At 32.0% G+C, this 18,716-nt stretch overlaps 1 protein-coding gene across 1 annotated transcript in view; it reads right to left on the bottom strand.

The window, feature by feature from the left end:
• Window positions 1-17,658, bottom strand: part of LOC123720183 — a 69,964-nt gene extending 52,306 nt beyond the window's left edge. Inside the window, exons 1-2 of the mRNA XM_045676712.1 lie at window positions 17,520-17,658; window positions 253-374 (exon numbers count right to left, since the gene is read on the bottom strand). Coding sequence (XP_045532668.1) covers window positions 253-313 — 61 coding nt within the window. The 5' untranslated portion in view covers window positions 314-374; window positions 17,520-17,658. The remainder of the gene's footprint in view (window positions 1-252; window positions 375-17,519) is intronic.
• Between the last annotated feature and the right edge of the window lie 1,058 nt (window positions 17,659-18,716).

Raw genomic sequence — 18,716 nt, 5'->3', positions numbered from 1 at the left:
CTTAAAATTCCGGGTGTGTTTTGTTTTATATACCTTTAGTCTGTTAGTTGAAAATTATTTTGTCATTCATATTTTATCAATTATTTCTTTTATAAATATACCAAAGAAGACTATCCGTAGTACTAAGTAGATTTACATTCCGTATTAGTTTTATGTCATCTAAATCTTATTAATATATATTTAATAGCTGAAAATTTTGTCAAAGAATAAGGTTCAAAGGTTTTCCGATGAAACAAAATTTAATCAACATACCTTTACATAATAATAAGAAGACAAGGAGCACTAAACGTGAGCAAAGCCGTGATATCGCCATCTTATCTGTCCACTATCGGCTGAAGCTACAAGCTAAGTGGGATCTCATCTCAGATGGTGACCTGAAACAAAAGAAAATAATACTTGTATGTGGTACAAAAGAGCACTTCACAAAAAAGGAATGTAAGCCCCAGCCAGGTTCATAATTAATTGCATACGCAATATTCCCATTTCAGTGTTTACTATATGAGTAATAGGTTCCTTTGAATCATGATAATTATATACTTGTCAAAGGTTTTATTGAACTGATTGCTAAATGCGTCGAATTTACGTACGCGTACTGTAACCTACTTTATGAAATTTATGCATAATATCACACATGTAACATTGTTGACACCTTTGAATACTCGATCAGTATCTACTGAAACACCTTGTGCTTTAGTTTAGTTTTATAAAGTTTCATACATGATACATTTCTTTATTCAATCACATAAGTTGTGTTTGAACATTTTAAATCAAGATGTTGAAACTTACAACTATACACTAACAAATGCGAAAATGCTAGAGTTTAGTCATGTATCTAAGCCGTTACTCTGTAACTTCCAATTGTGGGTATATACTATTTAGACCAGACCGGATATTCTATAGTCAATGACATTTTCCTACTTTTAATGACCTGTGCCTGCTTTGGTGCCAAACATTTTATGAAATTGACCCTTTATATAAATTTATTTAAACATTTGGAACTGAACGATGTTTTATGCTTACTTTTTAATTAGCAATTTTTAACTTGCTAAACTAGACTAAACATTTTCAAGAATAAATTTTCTACTCACAAAAGAACTTGTAAATTTTTTAAACAATACGAATAATAAATAAACTACAACGAGGATAAAAGGCGGCAGGAAAGTTAACGAAGTTCTCTCGCGTTATAGAAAATCGCATTTTTCGAATATGCATTGAAATATAAATAAATTTAAGTACATTTCCGCTACTGAGTTTTCTTTTAATTAAAATATTTTAGTTAACAAAAGGTAAAAGTGACTACCTAAAAGGTAATTTAGTATTTTTTTTTTCAGGAGTAAGTTTGAGCTATCATACTAGATGTTATGCATCATGATAGTATTCATTACTGATGGTCGTTTACAACACTCAGCTCAGTCAGTCATCCACAGCTTGTCTCAGTGGGATGTTGAGACCCATACATACCCATTAGATACATTACATCTTAAGAAAAAGCACTTTTCGAACGGATTGAAGCTATGTATTATTATTAAAAACTTATAATAACCAAAATAAAATAATAACCGTGACCACGCACGCTGAAAAGCGCGCGAAACGTCGGGAAAAAAATTTAAAATACAAAATTATGTAAATAATTATAAGTTTTTATAATAATACATAGCTTCAATCTGTTCAAAAAGTGTTTTTCTTAATGTGTAGAAGCTATGTTAACAAAAGACAATACTACATTAGATCTGTTACATAATATCAGTAATCTAATAATCGATGAGCCTGTATGAAATAATGATGACTTAAAATTGATGTTATTTATTGTAGCGAACAAGGAACACCTAACTTATCTACATATCAAATTAATTATAAACATTTTACTAGATCAGTGTATGCCCGTTTTGCACAGAAGGCTTACATTGGGCTGTATTCAGTTTAACAACACGTACAAGTTTCTATTGTGCATGTTAAGATTCTGCAGTGTGTCAGGTTTGTTTGCTGAGACCCAAATTGTTTTGATCCCATCTTTCGGAAAAGGGTAGCATCCTTGAAGCATCGTGTTAGACATAGTATAAATGATATCCTAAATGTGTCGATCACAAATAACACTCACATCTTAAAACGTTGTCATGCTATCCATGGCCCACTATAGGAGTTTTTGTTTATTGTTCCTTTTGTTTATTAACCAATACTGACATAGCAACTAAGCCCGAAGTGTTACTATCTCTTATTAAACATATGGAGAAATAAGTTATTATTAATAATAACTTATAATCACGTTGAGAAAAGTTGTTGAAATGTTTTACGAAAAATATGAAAAAAAAGGTTCTTTTATTCTTTATAAAGAAAGGACTAATTAAAATTTACGCTAAAAGGCTTATAGAAATTGAAGTACAATGCTCGGTATGTATACGTATTTACCTTAGTAACCTCTCTTTGAAAGCATAATATGGAAGCAAAATGAAAATGTTATGAAGGACAACTGACACAGTACCTGACTGAACAATGGATTCGAAACATATGCAGAGAGATAATATTAGTGTCGAAGTCTATTATAAAGTGAAGGTTACTTAGGCTTAATCGTTTTTAAAGTTAGTTGCCAGAATGTTAGTATATATATAAAACAAAAGAAATCTTTTCTTGCATAATTTCATGGCCTGGAAGGAATGTTTAATATTATAATCTATGGACATTCATTAAAGAAATTAAAACAAAAACGATATTATTTGTAGTCACTTAATATTGTGTTTTTATTTTTATTTATAATGCTACAAGTTATCTGATTCCACTCTATTTTTATTACTGATTATTCACGAGTCCGCGACTACAAATCTACTTAAATCTTAAATGCTTGTAAGGGTATAGACAAAGACTTGGCGATGAAAAAGAGTGGCGGAGATTTTATTGATAGTTCTTCTCTTCCGTTCTACGCCCCTGATTTGAGAACTGGCAGTAAATGTAAATTAGAAGCATTTTATATACATTTCTTTCTTTGACGATAAATTATTTTGATTTTGAATTTGAATAAAAGAAAAACTTACTACTTCCCGACTTTTTAACAAAGTCGGCATCTAGGCATTATTAAAAAACTAGGAAGCTTTCGATTTCCATAAGAAAATTACTTCCTACAAAAATATTTTACCGGCACAAAGATATTAAAGGACCCAGACAAGCAAACTCCCGTAACACTGATTTCTTAACACGGAAACTTGGTCGAACATTGCCCAACTTAATTTTGGCCAACAAGAACCTCTGAAACTCCTTTGAGAATCGTATCTACCACGCAATCGGACGGATATTTTATTATATGCTCTTTTAATTAAATGAGGAGTGTTGGCCTAGTAGCGTCAGCGTGCGACTCTCATGGCTGAGGTCGTAGGTTTGATCGACGGCTGTGTAACAATGGACTTCCTGTGTGCGCATTTAACATTCGCTGGAACGGTGAAGGAAAACATCGTGAGGAAACCAGCTTGTCTTATACCCAAAAAAGTCGACGGCGTGCGTCAGGTACAGAAGACCGATCACCTACTTGCCGATTAGATTAACAAACGATCATGAAACAGATACAGAAATCTGAGGCCTGTGAAAATGTCAAACAATACAATAGCAATATTTTTAATAATGTTACCAGATGTAGATTTATAAAAGGAACTTGTTTTATGTTAAAATGAATAGGCTTGCATACTATAACAATCAATTGGATCCGAAAGAACGTGTATCCATCCCTTCCGTGGAAACGAACGAGCCTACAAAAACAAATGACTAACAGAAGCATCTATATTAGTTTAAAATACATATAAGCATTCCACAGAGTAATAATGATGTAATTAATCTCAATTAGCATTCGATAATGTCTAAACTGTATGACGTGGCAGTATGTTTTAGTTACAAACTGCACCACCGCAGTACTGGCTATTCTTACAAAACAGCTGTTAGTTCTATACGGGTGAAGTTTAAACGTTAGGGAGTGCCTTTAATTGGGGTTTTACGAACATTAATCAAGTGCTTTACGTCGAGGGAGCTGTTAAGGCGCGTGCACACTGCGAACGTGGAGCAGATGCTTTAGCAACAATTTTATGGGCGCATTAAACGATTTGCCATTATGTCGGCAATGACGTAATGTATTAACGTGATCGAAACAAGAACACGCAAGCAGAATTGGGACATTTGTGTAAACATGCGAAGTAGAATATTTTATTTTTACATGAAAAGTAATAATTTCCAATTGTTTTACACGGCACGAAATAATTGTATTGAAATTGTTCTTTACATAGTTTCTTTAGGAATAAATTGATAGGTTATATTTATTACCTCCTTTAAAAGTCTTGGCCTTAACAAGTCTATAACTAATATATGTTTTTATTACAAATGCTACTCATGTTAGTGTGAAGCCAACCTTAAGTCGTTGGACGATCTGTCGTTTGACAAATGACGATCGGCCACAAGGCTTCAGCTCCTTACATTCGTCAATGCATTTTTTGTGAACTAAAAACGTCCGGAATAAAGAAAAGTTGCCCTAAAATATATCCCTTCTTCCGTATAATTAATGATGAAGATATATACGTATCATTTCGTTGTATATCAATTATAAATAAGAAAGTACGAACACATCTCTGCGTTCCTTAAGCAGCTTGGCTGCTCCTCCAACCCTTATATTCCATCCTAAAACTCCTTTAAAAAAGAACGAGTTTATATTCTTGGGAGCTATATATATATAATAGCTATAGCCTACGCTCTTCTGAAAATCATATCCTTGAAATCCTATCACATAATTCTTCCTTTCTTTGAGAATCTTTTAGTGCCTCCGCATTGAAGCTATGAAATTCACTTCCTGTCCCTATCCGCTTAGCTCCTTCCCTATCTTCCTTTAAATCTCTGCTATACATACTGCAAATCGTATCCCTAACTTTCGTACTAACTTAACCAACTAAATTTATCGTGATATATGTGTCCTTTTTCGATTGTCTGCATATGTTATTGCTGCTTTGTTCTATACATTATTTATGTCTAGGTACCTAATAGTATTTCTTATTTAGTTTTTTTTCTTACAGTTTTTGCCGGGAATAAATTTGATAAGGCCGCGAATGTCGTGTATAAGAAGTAAAGTTCTAAGTAAAGTTTCGTTCATTTGAAAATAAATTATACACGTGTATTAAACAGTCATATTATAAATAAACTTCATTTATGCCTTGAGACAAAACTATTTGCAAAAGATAGATCTATACGTACAATTACACAAACCTAATTATATTTTTAAGGATTTCATAAAGAGTAAAGGTATTTAACAAAGTGAAAATGTTTTTTGAAGTGAAACTTCTTTAGGGAGTTTCTACTTCTTTATAGAGAAAGGGAGATCGTGAAAAATACACGCTATTGGTTGATGTATGCGTTTAGTAGTTACATATTACAACTTTAGATGGCAATTCTGTTGCATAACGTCTTGTGCAGTAAACGTTAAGAAAAGATTTCTTATTTATTTATATTATCATTAGCACGTATACAGTGTGAATATCGATATACAAAAACATGGAGTGATCATGTACTGGTACATCATCTATTGGGGCTTTTACCTTAGTAATTATTAATTTAAAAAGGAGTTTCACTTCTGACGTACTTTGTACGCATGCACTTTTTTTTAAATAAGTGAGATTAATAAGCTGGTTTTTAAACAACATTATTTAAAATAATTTACGGAAAATACTCGACCTGCGTTTGAGTCCCGACCAATTCATCACTTTGGTAAATAGGTACAGAATCCTTGCTAAAATAGTAATGATATACTGTCCCGTGACCCATCAGCACTTGGTACAGAATATAATTGGTTCAACCGTTTCGGGTGGTCTATAAGCGTAATACGTGTACAAAAATAAATAAATACAGCATGGCGGGTGTTTGCGGTCAGTAAACTAAACACAGGACTTCCGACATGATCAGAGGAATTTTTCATCATTGTAACACCATCTATAAGACTCGTTTATGGGACATAGTCTATGGATGGCTTCCTAATAAAAAGATCGATTTCGCCATCGCCATGTGTCGGGTACTAAGGAAATAGTTTTGACAAAAAAACAAAGGCGTTACAACCAGTTTTTTAAATCAGGGCCTCAGATTTGTTTAACTTTTTCGTGAAACTTTGTTTCTTGATAGGGAAGTATGTGATACTGATGAGACAGCTGAACCACACACAACAATAAACTATAATAAAAATTTGGTTATAATTTTAAATTTGTTTGTGATTATTGAATAATTTAATTAAATAACATCAAACAAATAAGGAAACATATACATGATAGTCACTTGTCAGACTGTAAAGTTATGATGGATTTTGAAATCAATATTATTAAGAGAATATTTGAGCGCATTTTTGGTGTCGAGAATATAAATCGCTTTTTGACAAGAAAAGTTTCATCTCCGAACATTTACCTTAGCTATTTAGAACGTATAGCTGGCGGTACTGCGCCTTATCAAGATATCTGCCCCTCTAGGCAAATGCTTCATTTATATTAAATTATTTATGACTCCTGCACAAGTTGGTTTTTATAAAGCTCCAACGGACAATTTGCAGCTGCGAATCCATGGACGTAGATTGTTTCAGCATTTGATTGGGGTATGTAATGTAAAGTTCATTTCACTATTTACAACAAAAATGATTTATTATTTATTTAATTTTATAGAACATGGAGTAAACGGCTCACCTGATGTTAAGTGATACCCTTCCCATGGACACTCATACTTTCAGAAAGCTTGTTCGTTGCTGGCCTTCAGATAATTGGTCGGTTTATTCTTAAAGGGCAGTGTTTTTGAGCAGTATTCGCCTAGTGGCTTCAGCGTGCGTCTCTCATTCCTGAGGTCGTAGGTTCGATCCCCGGCTGTGTACCAATGGATTTTCTTTCTATGTGCCCATTTAACATGCTCGAACGGTGAAGGAAAACATCGTGAGGAAATTGTCTTGCCTTAAACCCAAAAAGTTTACGGCGTGCGTCAGGCACAGAAGTCTGATCACCAACTGGCCTATTAGTTTAACAAATGATCATGAAACAGCTACAGAAATCTGAGACCAAGCCCTAAAAAAAGGTTGTATCGCCATTGATTTATTTTTTATTTATTCTTTAAGGATTGTTTAGACTAGTTTATTAGTCAAAATAATATTATTGTCATTATTACATTACTGTAATCAAAATTGAAAAAGCTTCGTAGAAACAGAAAATACGTAATGCCCGCCGTTAAAAAGCTACGTTGTTGTATTATTATTAATACATTTAATTTTTAATTTGTTTTAGCTTTCGATACAAAAATTAATATTGCATTTTTAATGCGTGCCAAATATCAATAATCATTATTTTATTCGTTATTCGCAACCAGACTTCATTTCCCTAATTTACAGAAGCATACACACCACAGCTTATAAGCAAGCAGTTATAAAGAGCAATATCACCTGTGCCAAACGCTCTCGTAATTGCAATTCAACTGCAACTTTAGTACTAAGTATTATTTGATTTTGTAATACAATTACAGTCTTTCAAAAAGGTCTAAGATGTTCTAACGCACTTTTGCCGCATATTAATTATAAATATAGCAAAAGGCTGACGGCTTGCTCTTTAAACACATTGTGTACTTTAAAATTGTAAATGCATTAATTCCGTGTATAATTTAGTCAATCCAACCCATACATTGTAACAAGTAGGTAAATAATTTGAAACCAAATTTAAATGACGTGTGATTTAAAAATAATATGAACTATGAAGTTAAAATATCGCCAAAAGAAATACCGAAAATATTGTAGTTTTTCGCAACTACAAATCCTATAGACTGCGGGTCACCATTACCGCACCCGTTTCATTAATTTCACACCATCCGCCGGGAGTTTCGCCAAATAAGCTTTTATAACCATTATTATGTGTAAATTTTAATTATCAACGCTGTGTGATTGATGAGTGACACGTGAGAGTGAGATTAGTTTCATTCGCGATATCTCATACCACAGGCTTTATAGACTCGAAAAATGCATTTTTATCACAATGTATACGTTAACAGTGTATAAGGTAACTAAGGTTTTGAACCTTATTACATTTAGGAAAATTTCCAAATCCAACTGAATATCAGTAATACTACCAATCAATAGTATTTCTAATACAGGTTTCTATAAACACCATATGGCGTCATTATTTCAATAGGCTAAATATGATAAATTACGTTTAATTAGTTAATAATTCGACCCTTGACAAAAAAAATAATTTAAAAAGCAAAGAAGTATTGGAAGTACTTTTTAAATTCATTTCAAATTTTTATTTATCGTTATTCGTTCCATAAGAATTCACCTTTAATATTTAATGTAATAATTTAAAAGATGCATATTAATAAACTATAATAAATAAGTTATTATAGTTTATTAATATGTTGATTTTTATTTGATTGGATAATTGTTTATGTAGGTGGTGGTACTAGTAGGTACTAGGTCCAGTCTTAGACACATAGCCAATATCATGGTCTGCGATGTCAGATGCTTCACGATATTTTCTTTTACTACATTAGGTGTTAATCGAGAAAATAGAAATAAATATTTCAGTTTTTCGTATAAATGTTTAAAAACTAGCATTCCCTTTCTGCGGTTGTTTATCGTAATATAAAGTGAGGTGCTTCAAGCATTTTAGAGCTGACCTTTTATATAATTAATTAATAAAAATAATTCGTTTTGGTAAGTCGTAAATATAAACCAAGCAAAGGTAGGCATGGATTATCCGTTTGTATAATCAACGATAAATAAATACGCATTTCGTTTGACAAACAAATCGTGTATTTATTTAAGAATAAAATCATACACAATCAATAAACAAATATGTATTTAAGATTTGGTCAGCCAATGTTTTATAACACATAACTTAACAATTCATATATAGTTTTTCTCTTACGTTACTTTGTACAATTATTATATTATATATTATAACACAATAAAACATTGGCTTACCAAATCTTAAATACATATTTGTTTACTGATAGTGTATGATTTTATTCTTAAATAAATACACGATTTGTTTGTGATTTTATTGTTCAATGAATACGTAGACCACACGAGCCAGTTAATGTATATACGGAAAAATAAAATGGTGCAGTCAGCTTTTGAACTCATGACCATAGGATTGAGAGTCTTGTGTTTAATCTCCAGATGAATAATGCTCTCAAAATTATACATTTACTGTGATTTAACTTAGTTGTTTTATTTAGAGACACAATTACTTAATTATTATTATTTTTTCCGAACAATAAATAATCGCGCATTCTATTATATTATGCTACCCCAGTAAATAAACTAAGTGAGTGAAAAAACAATTTCATTACTTTATAAAATTATATTTATCTAACCTCATCGGAAATCCAGGACATATCCAATGCTAGGACAAATATTATTATAAGAGAAAGCATCTCTCGTTGTATTTTTAGTTCCCCCATTTTCATTGACTAACCAATGTTTACTCACAAAGTACTTATTAACCCTTTGATTCCTACTTCCTCGAATAATAAAATCCGTTAAACTCAAAGAAGTCTTGCTCAGTGGTTAGTTCTCTACGTCTAGGGCAAAACACCAGAAACAGAGGAACCATAACCATATTTAAAAAACTAAAACTCTTGCACTGTTTTTTTATCTTTATTTTTTATTAATACGAATTGGTATATTGAATTCTTACCTCATATACAATTGTTAAATAATGAATACTGCTTTTTAGTTTTTTTTTAAAGAAAATAAATATATAAGTTCTTATTTATAAACAAATATATGTGTAAATGCACCGTTTATCAAGTACTATCTGTCTCTTATCTCAGCGTAAACACAGAGAGAGAAGAGTTCTTCGGTTAAAAGACTGTCTAAGACTGATTAAATTTTGTATGATTAATATTAACTGAAAATTCATTAAGTAATTGAAATCAATAATATCATTGAACTTTCGCAATATCGGAACAGGAAAATTCTGCCACATCGAGCGTCCACTCACTACAACTTTAGAAGGTTTCGCAAACTCACAGGTCTAATAAAGCTCAATCAATAACTAATTTAACTACTTCTACAGGAACCTAATCTACGTTTATTTTATATTTAACATAATATACGGGCCTATTACATTTTCTAATTCCAAAACTGTACGAAAGTGTATTCGCTAAGAGTTTTGGCTTTTAAAATTTTACAGTGTCTTATTTTAATTTGACATAAATTTCCTTTGTTATTTGTCCCCGTTGTCCTCATTCGTCCACTCTCAATTCCAACAGAACTTTAAAAATAATTAATTAAAAGTTTTAGCTATTACGTTAATGTACACCTACTTGGGGACTTCTAGAATTTGATTTACAGTTTTCTATACTACAAACGAAACAAACTGAGGACAAAGTTTACTAGATCCAGTCGCTTAGATTAAATTGTGTAACCCAAGGGAGTGCTTATACTCACTCTTAGTTGTCTACAGAACTTACCAAATTATAATAGAGCCACCGTTCGACTACTAATGAAGAAGAACTTAGATAATTTATTTTTAAAGTATCTCAGGCTACTCACCGATAGAGATGGGGACTAATACTATAAAAATAAATTAAACAATTTTCCTACAATAGGATTCGAAAAATCGCTCGTTAAGGCATTGCATTCTTTGTTACAATAGTATTCTTCTGCTATATAAAAATTTACCATCATAAAAAATCTGTACTAAGCTCAGTCGTTACGTTAACTTACATTTTAATTTAATAAGTAAAACAGAGATCCAAAGGGAAGCAAGGGTCATTCGTTTATATAATTATTAAATACCTTACGGTAATATACGACATTTGGTATAATCCTAAAAGCCGAGAAGCATTACAGCAGAAACCCTGGTCGTGTGTAATCATAACTATGGGCATTGGCCTTTGACATTTATTGAAATGTTACCATCTGCGCTCACAACACTTACACTTGCTCCTAAACAAAAGACAATCATCGGGAGGAAAATAGCCTAGTATAAACCCAAAAATCAACGTCATGTGCCTGGCACACAAGTCTACCTACTTATCTATAAATATAAAAATTATCAAAGAAATAGATGCACTCTGAGTCCCATATAGGGTTCTAGCGCCACATGATTATGATTATAATCTACCTAAAGATGTAATTATATCTCCATATGTACGACGATACTAATTATGATATATTCAAGTAAAGTATGAAACTCTTAACAAAAAATCATGCAGTGCTTCATAAAGTCGAATAGTTATCCAAGTAACAATGGGTGAAGAGTCGGCACTGGAAGTCGTTTGAACATAGAGAGTAAATAAACACAATAAAACATCATCTCCCTATTTATTTACACTTCTCAAGAGCTATTCCAGTATGAACGAACCGATGTTGATTCAATAATGTCGCCTTAAATCGAGTGTAACTATTTCCACAATTAAGAACTATTTGTTTCCAAAGATAAATACTGGACAGGATATAAGTATTTTGTTTAACGACTATAACTACGAATAATTAATTAAAATAATTTATATAAATACAAACATTTTATTAATATTATTTTCTGATGTTAAAGAATTGTTCGAAAGGGGTCCGGTTGTTATGACGATAAAGAAAATAAATAGGATTTAACACAGATAAATAGAAAAATACATTTTACCAGAGCAAAACCTGTTGTACAGTGTAGCAATGATTTTGTAACACTATATTTGAAAATTTTCAATCTGTGGTCATGTTTGCCGAACGCGAAACGACGCGACAGTTTCACAAAAAGTTCCTAAGAAAGTACAAATTGCATAAAAATAAGAATTTCTAAGTAAAATAAAAGACAGTTCATCTAGCCTAATGAAATTCCAAGTAGCGTATCCAAGATATCTTTTGATAATGATGTAACTCTGCCCCAGTTAACGTTACATAAAACGAAAGGGTTGGTAAAGTTAAACTTAACTGATATGGCTTCCATTAATTATTAGCTTTGGCGGCATTTCAGAAAACTGAATTCATTTTGACTTACGTAGGTTCTGTAGAAAACCTGGTTATATAGAACATATATCGCCCAATTATATACCTTGTCCACTAGTAGGATTTTATAATTATCTACACAAAACTTGCTTGTGCGGGAAATATTCAATAATAAAACATATGTCTGTTCCTTGCCTTATTATCTAGCCATCATATAGTAAATGGGACTGATTGTCCTCTAAATGTGTTTTGCATATCACAGACCAAGTTAAAATGGCGTTTCTATAAGTATTGTAGACACTATGCCTTGTCACATTTTAAGATAAATAGACTGATTTTACCCAATATAAGCGATCAATAAGACAATTTAAACAGATGAATGAAACTCAATTTCTAATTACATTAGCTTATGTCCGAAACGATTTAAGTCTGGCCGCTTTTAAGACTGGTAAAGTAATTATTTTTTTGTTAGGGTGAGCTTTAATGGGCTGATGACATGTGGACAGGGCCTGTTTGTGAACCCCTTCTTTGGTTAACCGTTCTTACGAAAGACCGTTGAGCTTCCTTAATTACGCTGCGGGTTAAGTGATAAGAACATTTAAGAATCACAAAAAGCTTGTGAAATCCAGCTTGCTTCATGCCTCAAATACTTTGTTGCATTTCCCCTTTAAGAATTCGAATGACCGTTACATTTATTGAAAGAAAGACTAAAGGAAAAGCTTAGGGCTAATGACTATATCCGTACATATCGGAAACATAATATTTTAATAAAAACTATATCTTAAACGAAAATAGTTATTAATTTAAAACATAACATGACCTGTAACATACATTTTTCGACTACAGCATCATAGCGTGATATGAGAACGAGTTAAGTGTAACTAATATAACAATGTTATAATCGTTAACTTGCAAGTCATTCAGTAATTAAGTGACAAAAAATCGAGACATGTGGGTGAAGGGTTTGACAATGACTACAAAAACATCGCACGCAACGCAAATTAACGACTGCTTTTAAAGCACAAAATGTATGGTATTATTTAAAAACGAATGCACTATGCTTTTGCTTTACGTGTCATCCATTTTCCGCGGAGTCAATTAAACTATACCCGGCAATAGCGGGCTCTGGCGTCGAACGAAAACGATAAAGTTGCATTGTTGACGGACCCGCTCGATCACTTTGATCGGCCGCGTGTCACACACGTTATCATAGTTAGCCTTTGTAAAATGTTTTTGTTCGAACGTGTTGAATAATAATAGTAATTTGTTATAAAATTTAACCCTTAAACTTATGTTTGAGTATTAGTGTTACGTTTAGCATAAGATGTTCGTTTAAGAACTGAAATAATGAGCCATTTATTTCAAAATAATGATGGATATCTGGTTAATTAGTCACAACATCCTATGACGTATACCGGTTTACCCAGTAATTTGCTCTGACCGAGGCTGGTTCAAATTTATAAAGACCACTTACAGATTAGTAGGAAGCCTTGAGCTTGAGTAAGGCTGTATTTAGCTCTGTTTGCGGTAAACACACGTTAATTTGACCTAACGACCCATCCGTAATTCCTGTCTTACAGTTTCCGCATTTGTGGGTGGAGATTGATTTGAGAGGATAGGTATTATCAACTAAAAAGATAAATCCAATGTATTTGTAGTGAATTATTGTATATATATTTTCATGGACTCGGTGATAAATTTCTTAAATCTCAGAAGATTTTTTTTACATGTGTCTTCACTGAGACATCATGGAACATTACCATTTAGAGTAACTTAAGACTAATTAGTAATTTAAGTCTTACCTAATTTTCTAAAAAGGATTTTTTAACATAAGAAAGTGTCCAATAACACAACTTACAGTCTCTATTCACTGTTCTTGTGTTAACGTGCACTATCTCAGAAGAATAATAAAATATAATAGTATATTTACTAGATGAGAACATAATATATTGTATGTTTTATTCACGATCTCAGTCACTTATATATCTTATCATGATCTCACACTATCTTCTGAGATTCTCCTAACATGTGGGCATGGTATTTATATAAAGATAATATCATACAGCAAAATTCGATGAAACTTAATCGATTACTTTAAAAGTTCAGAAGTTCTTTTGGATTAACCAAGACGACTCTCGCAGGACCTCAACAATCACTCACGAGTTCAGCCTTAATGGTAGTATATAAATCGCTATCAAAGAAATTCCCGGGGGTCGGAAACAACAAAGTTAACAAGGGTATGAGACGCTCATTTGCGACATTGCCACATTGATGGCTGATTGCTTAATTGCTTCGTTTAATCAATTGGCCGTTTGAGAACGTTGTTCGGACGCTGTTCAGTTATTGCGTTTCTCCGGGTCACAAATCTCTTTTATTAGCTAGTTCTTAGTAATGGTGAGCTTATTAAATATGAATAGCTGTAGCTATATTAATGATCATCTAGTTGACTTAACCATATACGGATTTAATGATGCGTACCGAATAATATGCACATTAATACTTTTAAATACATCTTTCTCTTAATATGTTTTGATGAGGGTGCTAATTCCTGAAACCTTAAATCGAATTAATTAATTAAACGAACCAGTTTTACTACATAATTATTAACTAATAACGCAGATGCTTTTGTGGTTGATTTATATCGTTTATATTGGCGGTGAATGTCAGTTTGGTTTTCTATGGTAAACTAATAAAAATTATATCCCGAACCGCTGAATGAAGTACTATCATTTGCTTTGAGCTAGTTGATTAATAAGCATTTCGTGCGAATGTTTGTTGACCTTTTCTATCAGCGTTAATACTTTGCGCTTTCTTAGAATGATGACTCGATTGATGTACCTAAGCAATTGAGCCGATGTCAATAATGTACTACTGCGAATTAAATCATTTGTCCAGCATTTTAATGAATTAGATCATTTATATACCTTTGCGTTTATTAATTGTTAATTATATTATATAACATTGTTAATGTTATAAAATTATATGCTACAACCTCTTTAGGTCTGGGTCTCTGATTTCTGTATCTGTTTCATTATCATTTGTTAATCTTTAACGCAAGTAGGTGATTAGCCTCCTGTGCCTGACACAAGCCGTCGACATTTTGGGTCTACGGCAAGTCGGTTTCCCCACGATGTTTTCCTTCACCGTTCGAGCGAAGAAACCGTTGAAGCCACTAGGCCAACACGGATTTGTCTTATAACGTTATCGTTACCTACTGTAACTGGTCGTACTTGAGTTCGTGTATGTGGTGATGATAGTTATTTTGACTATCTACGTATTTACGTGTTATTCCCACGAGAAAGTACGTGCGTGCTCCTATTTCACCATGCCTCGTGTTGATAATTTATTTTATTATTATTAATTACAAACGTTGCGTAAAACAGAAAACTTGGCGTTTCAAAAGAGTGGCGGAGAGTTTATTGCCAGTTCTTCTCTTCTCTTGATTTGAGAACTGGCAGTAAATGTAAAATTAGAAGCATTTCATATACATTTCTTTTTGTGGCATTCATAAGTGTACATTGTGTTACCTATGAATAAATGATTTTGAATTTGAATTTGTTAAAAATCCATTTCTAGTTTTAGATATAGTTCTTTTTACCATATCAAATACTAAAACTGTGAAGAATATATGGGCAAATTTTAAGTAATAAATGCACTTGTGTTAGAGGACTTAGAACTCCTATACAAGGAGTAGGTATATAATATATAGCATTGTGTACGTATAACCCACTAAGTTTTTCAATATAAGTCACAAAACATAAATAAAGACTACGATTACACTCAATAACCCGTTGCATTTTAAAAGATATTAAGCTCTTTAAAATGATAAATGTTAACTGAGTTGTCTTAACGGTCCATTTAATGTGTATTGACTATTCACTTTTGAGTTCTTATTCAATAAATCGGAACATCTCAAGAACTGACGACACATTTTTATAAGAATATAATATTTCTTTACTATTTTTTACGGTTAGGCAAATTAATGATATTCGAGTATTATATAAACTTATACAATATATACGACATGCAACATATGTTTTCCGTGTGTATATTTCATAATTCAATTGAATGCATTAAAATAAACATTATACACAACAAATATATGTGTATGTCATGGATTATTTAGTCAATCGCTACTACTACCATACTAATACTAAACCTAAAAAGGAATAATGTATATTATTAATACTCGTGAAAAAATAAACACCATTTACACAGAGACACTCTTCTCTATTTTACCAGCAACGCTCTAAAAGTTACTAATTTCCATTAATGTTGCAAAATAGTAATAAGGGGTTATGAAAAAAATTCTTTGTAAACGTTGCTCTCTGAAAATCAGCTTTTCCCTAAAGCTTTTGGCGATATTCCAGTATCATAGAACTGTCTTTGTTTGGTTAGCTTCATTGTACACCACTTTAAAACCTTCGGAATATGTTCAATTGCAAAAATAAAGAATTCACTAAACAGATGTTTTAGATTCACAGCAATTTGTTTGTAAAGTTTAAATTGGTATGATAACGATTGATGATATACTTTAAAGTTATTTGTTTCAACTAAAAGCTTCTTTTATAAAATATATTTTACGCTGTAGATAGGAAAAAAATGTTTAAAATATGGAAATAACATTTAGAAAATTGCCCAAACTATTGTCTATATTAAAAAAAACTGAGGTAAAAAAATCATGTTGTCGGAGGAAATTCTGCAATTGCGATAATTGTCTTCTAAGAATGCTTGGGATATAATGTATAGGATCTAAATTGTCTTTTATTCTGATAAATGATCTTTCATTTCCTTTAAAAGTTCGTACAAAAACTCAACATTAGTTATAGGTAGGTTTCCTAATTTTAATAATGGCAGTGGTTTAATCTTGACTGAAACCTATGGGATGGGATGTCCCATTACAGTACTAATTCTTCAAGTGGAATATAGAAAAAATATAATTCTTAAGAGAAAAATCACAGATCTCTTAATTTCTATTAAACACAGTTGTTGGAGCGTTTAAAAACACCAGGGGATGTCCGTCAGTAATATTTTAGTTGCAAGCACTTAAACAGTAAAACCTTTGAGAAACTCAACACCCTCAAATTGTATAGGAGAACTATAAATGAGTTTTCATCGGAACTGTAACATTACTTCCGCAATGCGCCGGCGCTTAGAAAGGAAAGATTATCGTTATGATCGGTATTGTTCCCTTTATTTAAACACGGTTACGCATCACGGTCATGGGTCACATCAGGTACATTTTGGTTTTTAAAACACATTTTATTTAAAGTCCTTTAGTTTTTTAATACTCCTCCTACATAGTTAGTTGTTACTTTAATCGTTATTCAGCAATACAAAATATATCCGATGAAGCGTAAAGTCAAACCAAACTCAATACAAATATGCGCTGTTTAAATCTAAATACACAACAATAATGTTTTTAAAATAATACCACAGACATTAACAGTAATATTAAATTCGAAACATAAAATTGATACAGATTAAATGTTTGCAGTGCTTACTTATTCTGCACTTTAATGTTAATATATTAACAGTATTCAAATCAACATTTTGAAGTATCCTCTGATTGAGCCTTTAAATTAAAGCTTTAGCAACTCACCCATAATTATAAATCCGTTATAAAACATCTAATAGTCCACAAACCACTATCACTATCACATTACATCCCAATAACTAATGTACGAAAAAGTTTACGTCGTAATTGTGGAGCGATCAGCTCAATGAAGCGACGTGCTCGGTACACAAGACTCAGCGCCAGAATGAGCTTTAAGCTCTTCGCTCACTATGTAAGCGCCAGAAGCGGTACGGCACTTCCCTGATATATATACTATTTGAGTAAACTGTCAAATTTTTATCAATTGAACGTAAAATTTCATTGATAATAATAACTAGTATGTTAATAATAAGTAGATTTAAAAGAAACTTATTCGTTTCGTTTTTATGTAATATTGATATCATGGAATGCGAAACAATATTCATCCTTAAAAAAAATATATATTGACACTGATTGATGCTTTATAAAAAGAAAACAAAAGCATTGTTGTACTTGTATAGTGAATGAAATGAAGTAAACAATCTCTAAAAGCTTACAAAAACTTTTATGAATTACCAAAACAAATGGAGGTTCATCAATAATAAAACGCAGAACCAATTTAATATTAACACGAGATTTGTAATCCCATTTAAGTCAAATCCGATAAAAGCCATTACGTACATTAACATTCGATACATTTCGTTTCATTATTATATATTTAAGAGATAATTAGTGTCAGATAAAGTAAGTTTAATGTTAATTAAAAAACACATAATACCACAGACGCGCGACGACCCTTAGCTATTTTTCTCACATTTCTCTGTTTCGTGAAAATTATTTTTTTAATAGGTTATATAAGCTTTTTGTCTCTATCGATTTCATATCGGTCTTCCTTCACCGTACGAGAAGTTTTTTACGTTTTACGTTTTTTACTGTACGTAAAAATCCAGTCCAACTTTCGACCCCAGGGATGAGAGTCGCACCACACTATGTGGAAGCTGGAGCTGTCCACTAAAGTAATACCAAACCAATTCGTCTTTAACAAAAGAGCGTACCAATTCTTAATAGACCGCTAATGCACGAGAGCCTTCGGTCCGTCTGCTCTGCAATGTCCTTTTTTTATTTAAAAGCACAAGGCCATCAGAGTTCAAAGTTAAACAAAGATAAAGTCCGATATGGATAGGTCTGTCCTATTAATCTCATACAAACTAATCAATGTTAATTAAATAAATGTATTTATACGGTTATTACAATTGAGTTAAT

Source organism: Pieris brassicae, chromosome 2 (assembly GCF_905147105.1).
Source record: "Pieris brassicae chromosome 2, ilPieBrab1.1, whole genome shotgun sequence".
NCBI classification, from domain to species: domain Eukaryota; kingdom Metazoa; phylum Arthropoda; class Insecta; order Lepidoptera; family Pieridae; genus Pieris; species Pieris brassicae.
This window is presented reverse-complemented; position numbering and strand designations above follow the sequence as displayed.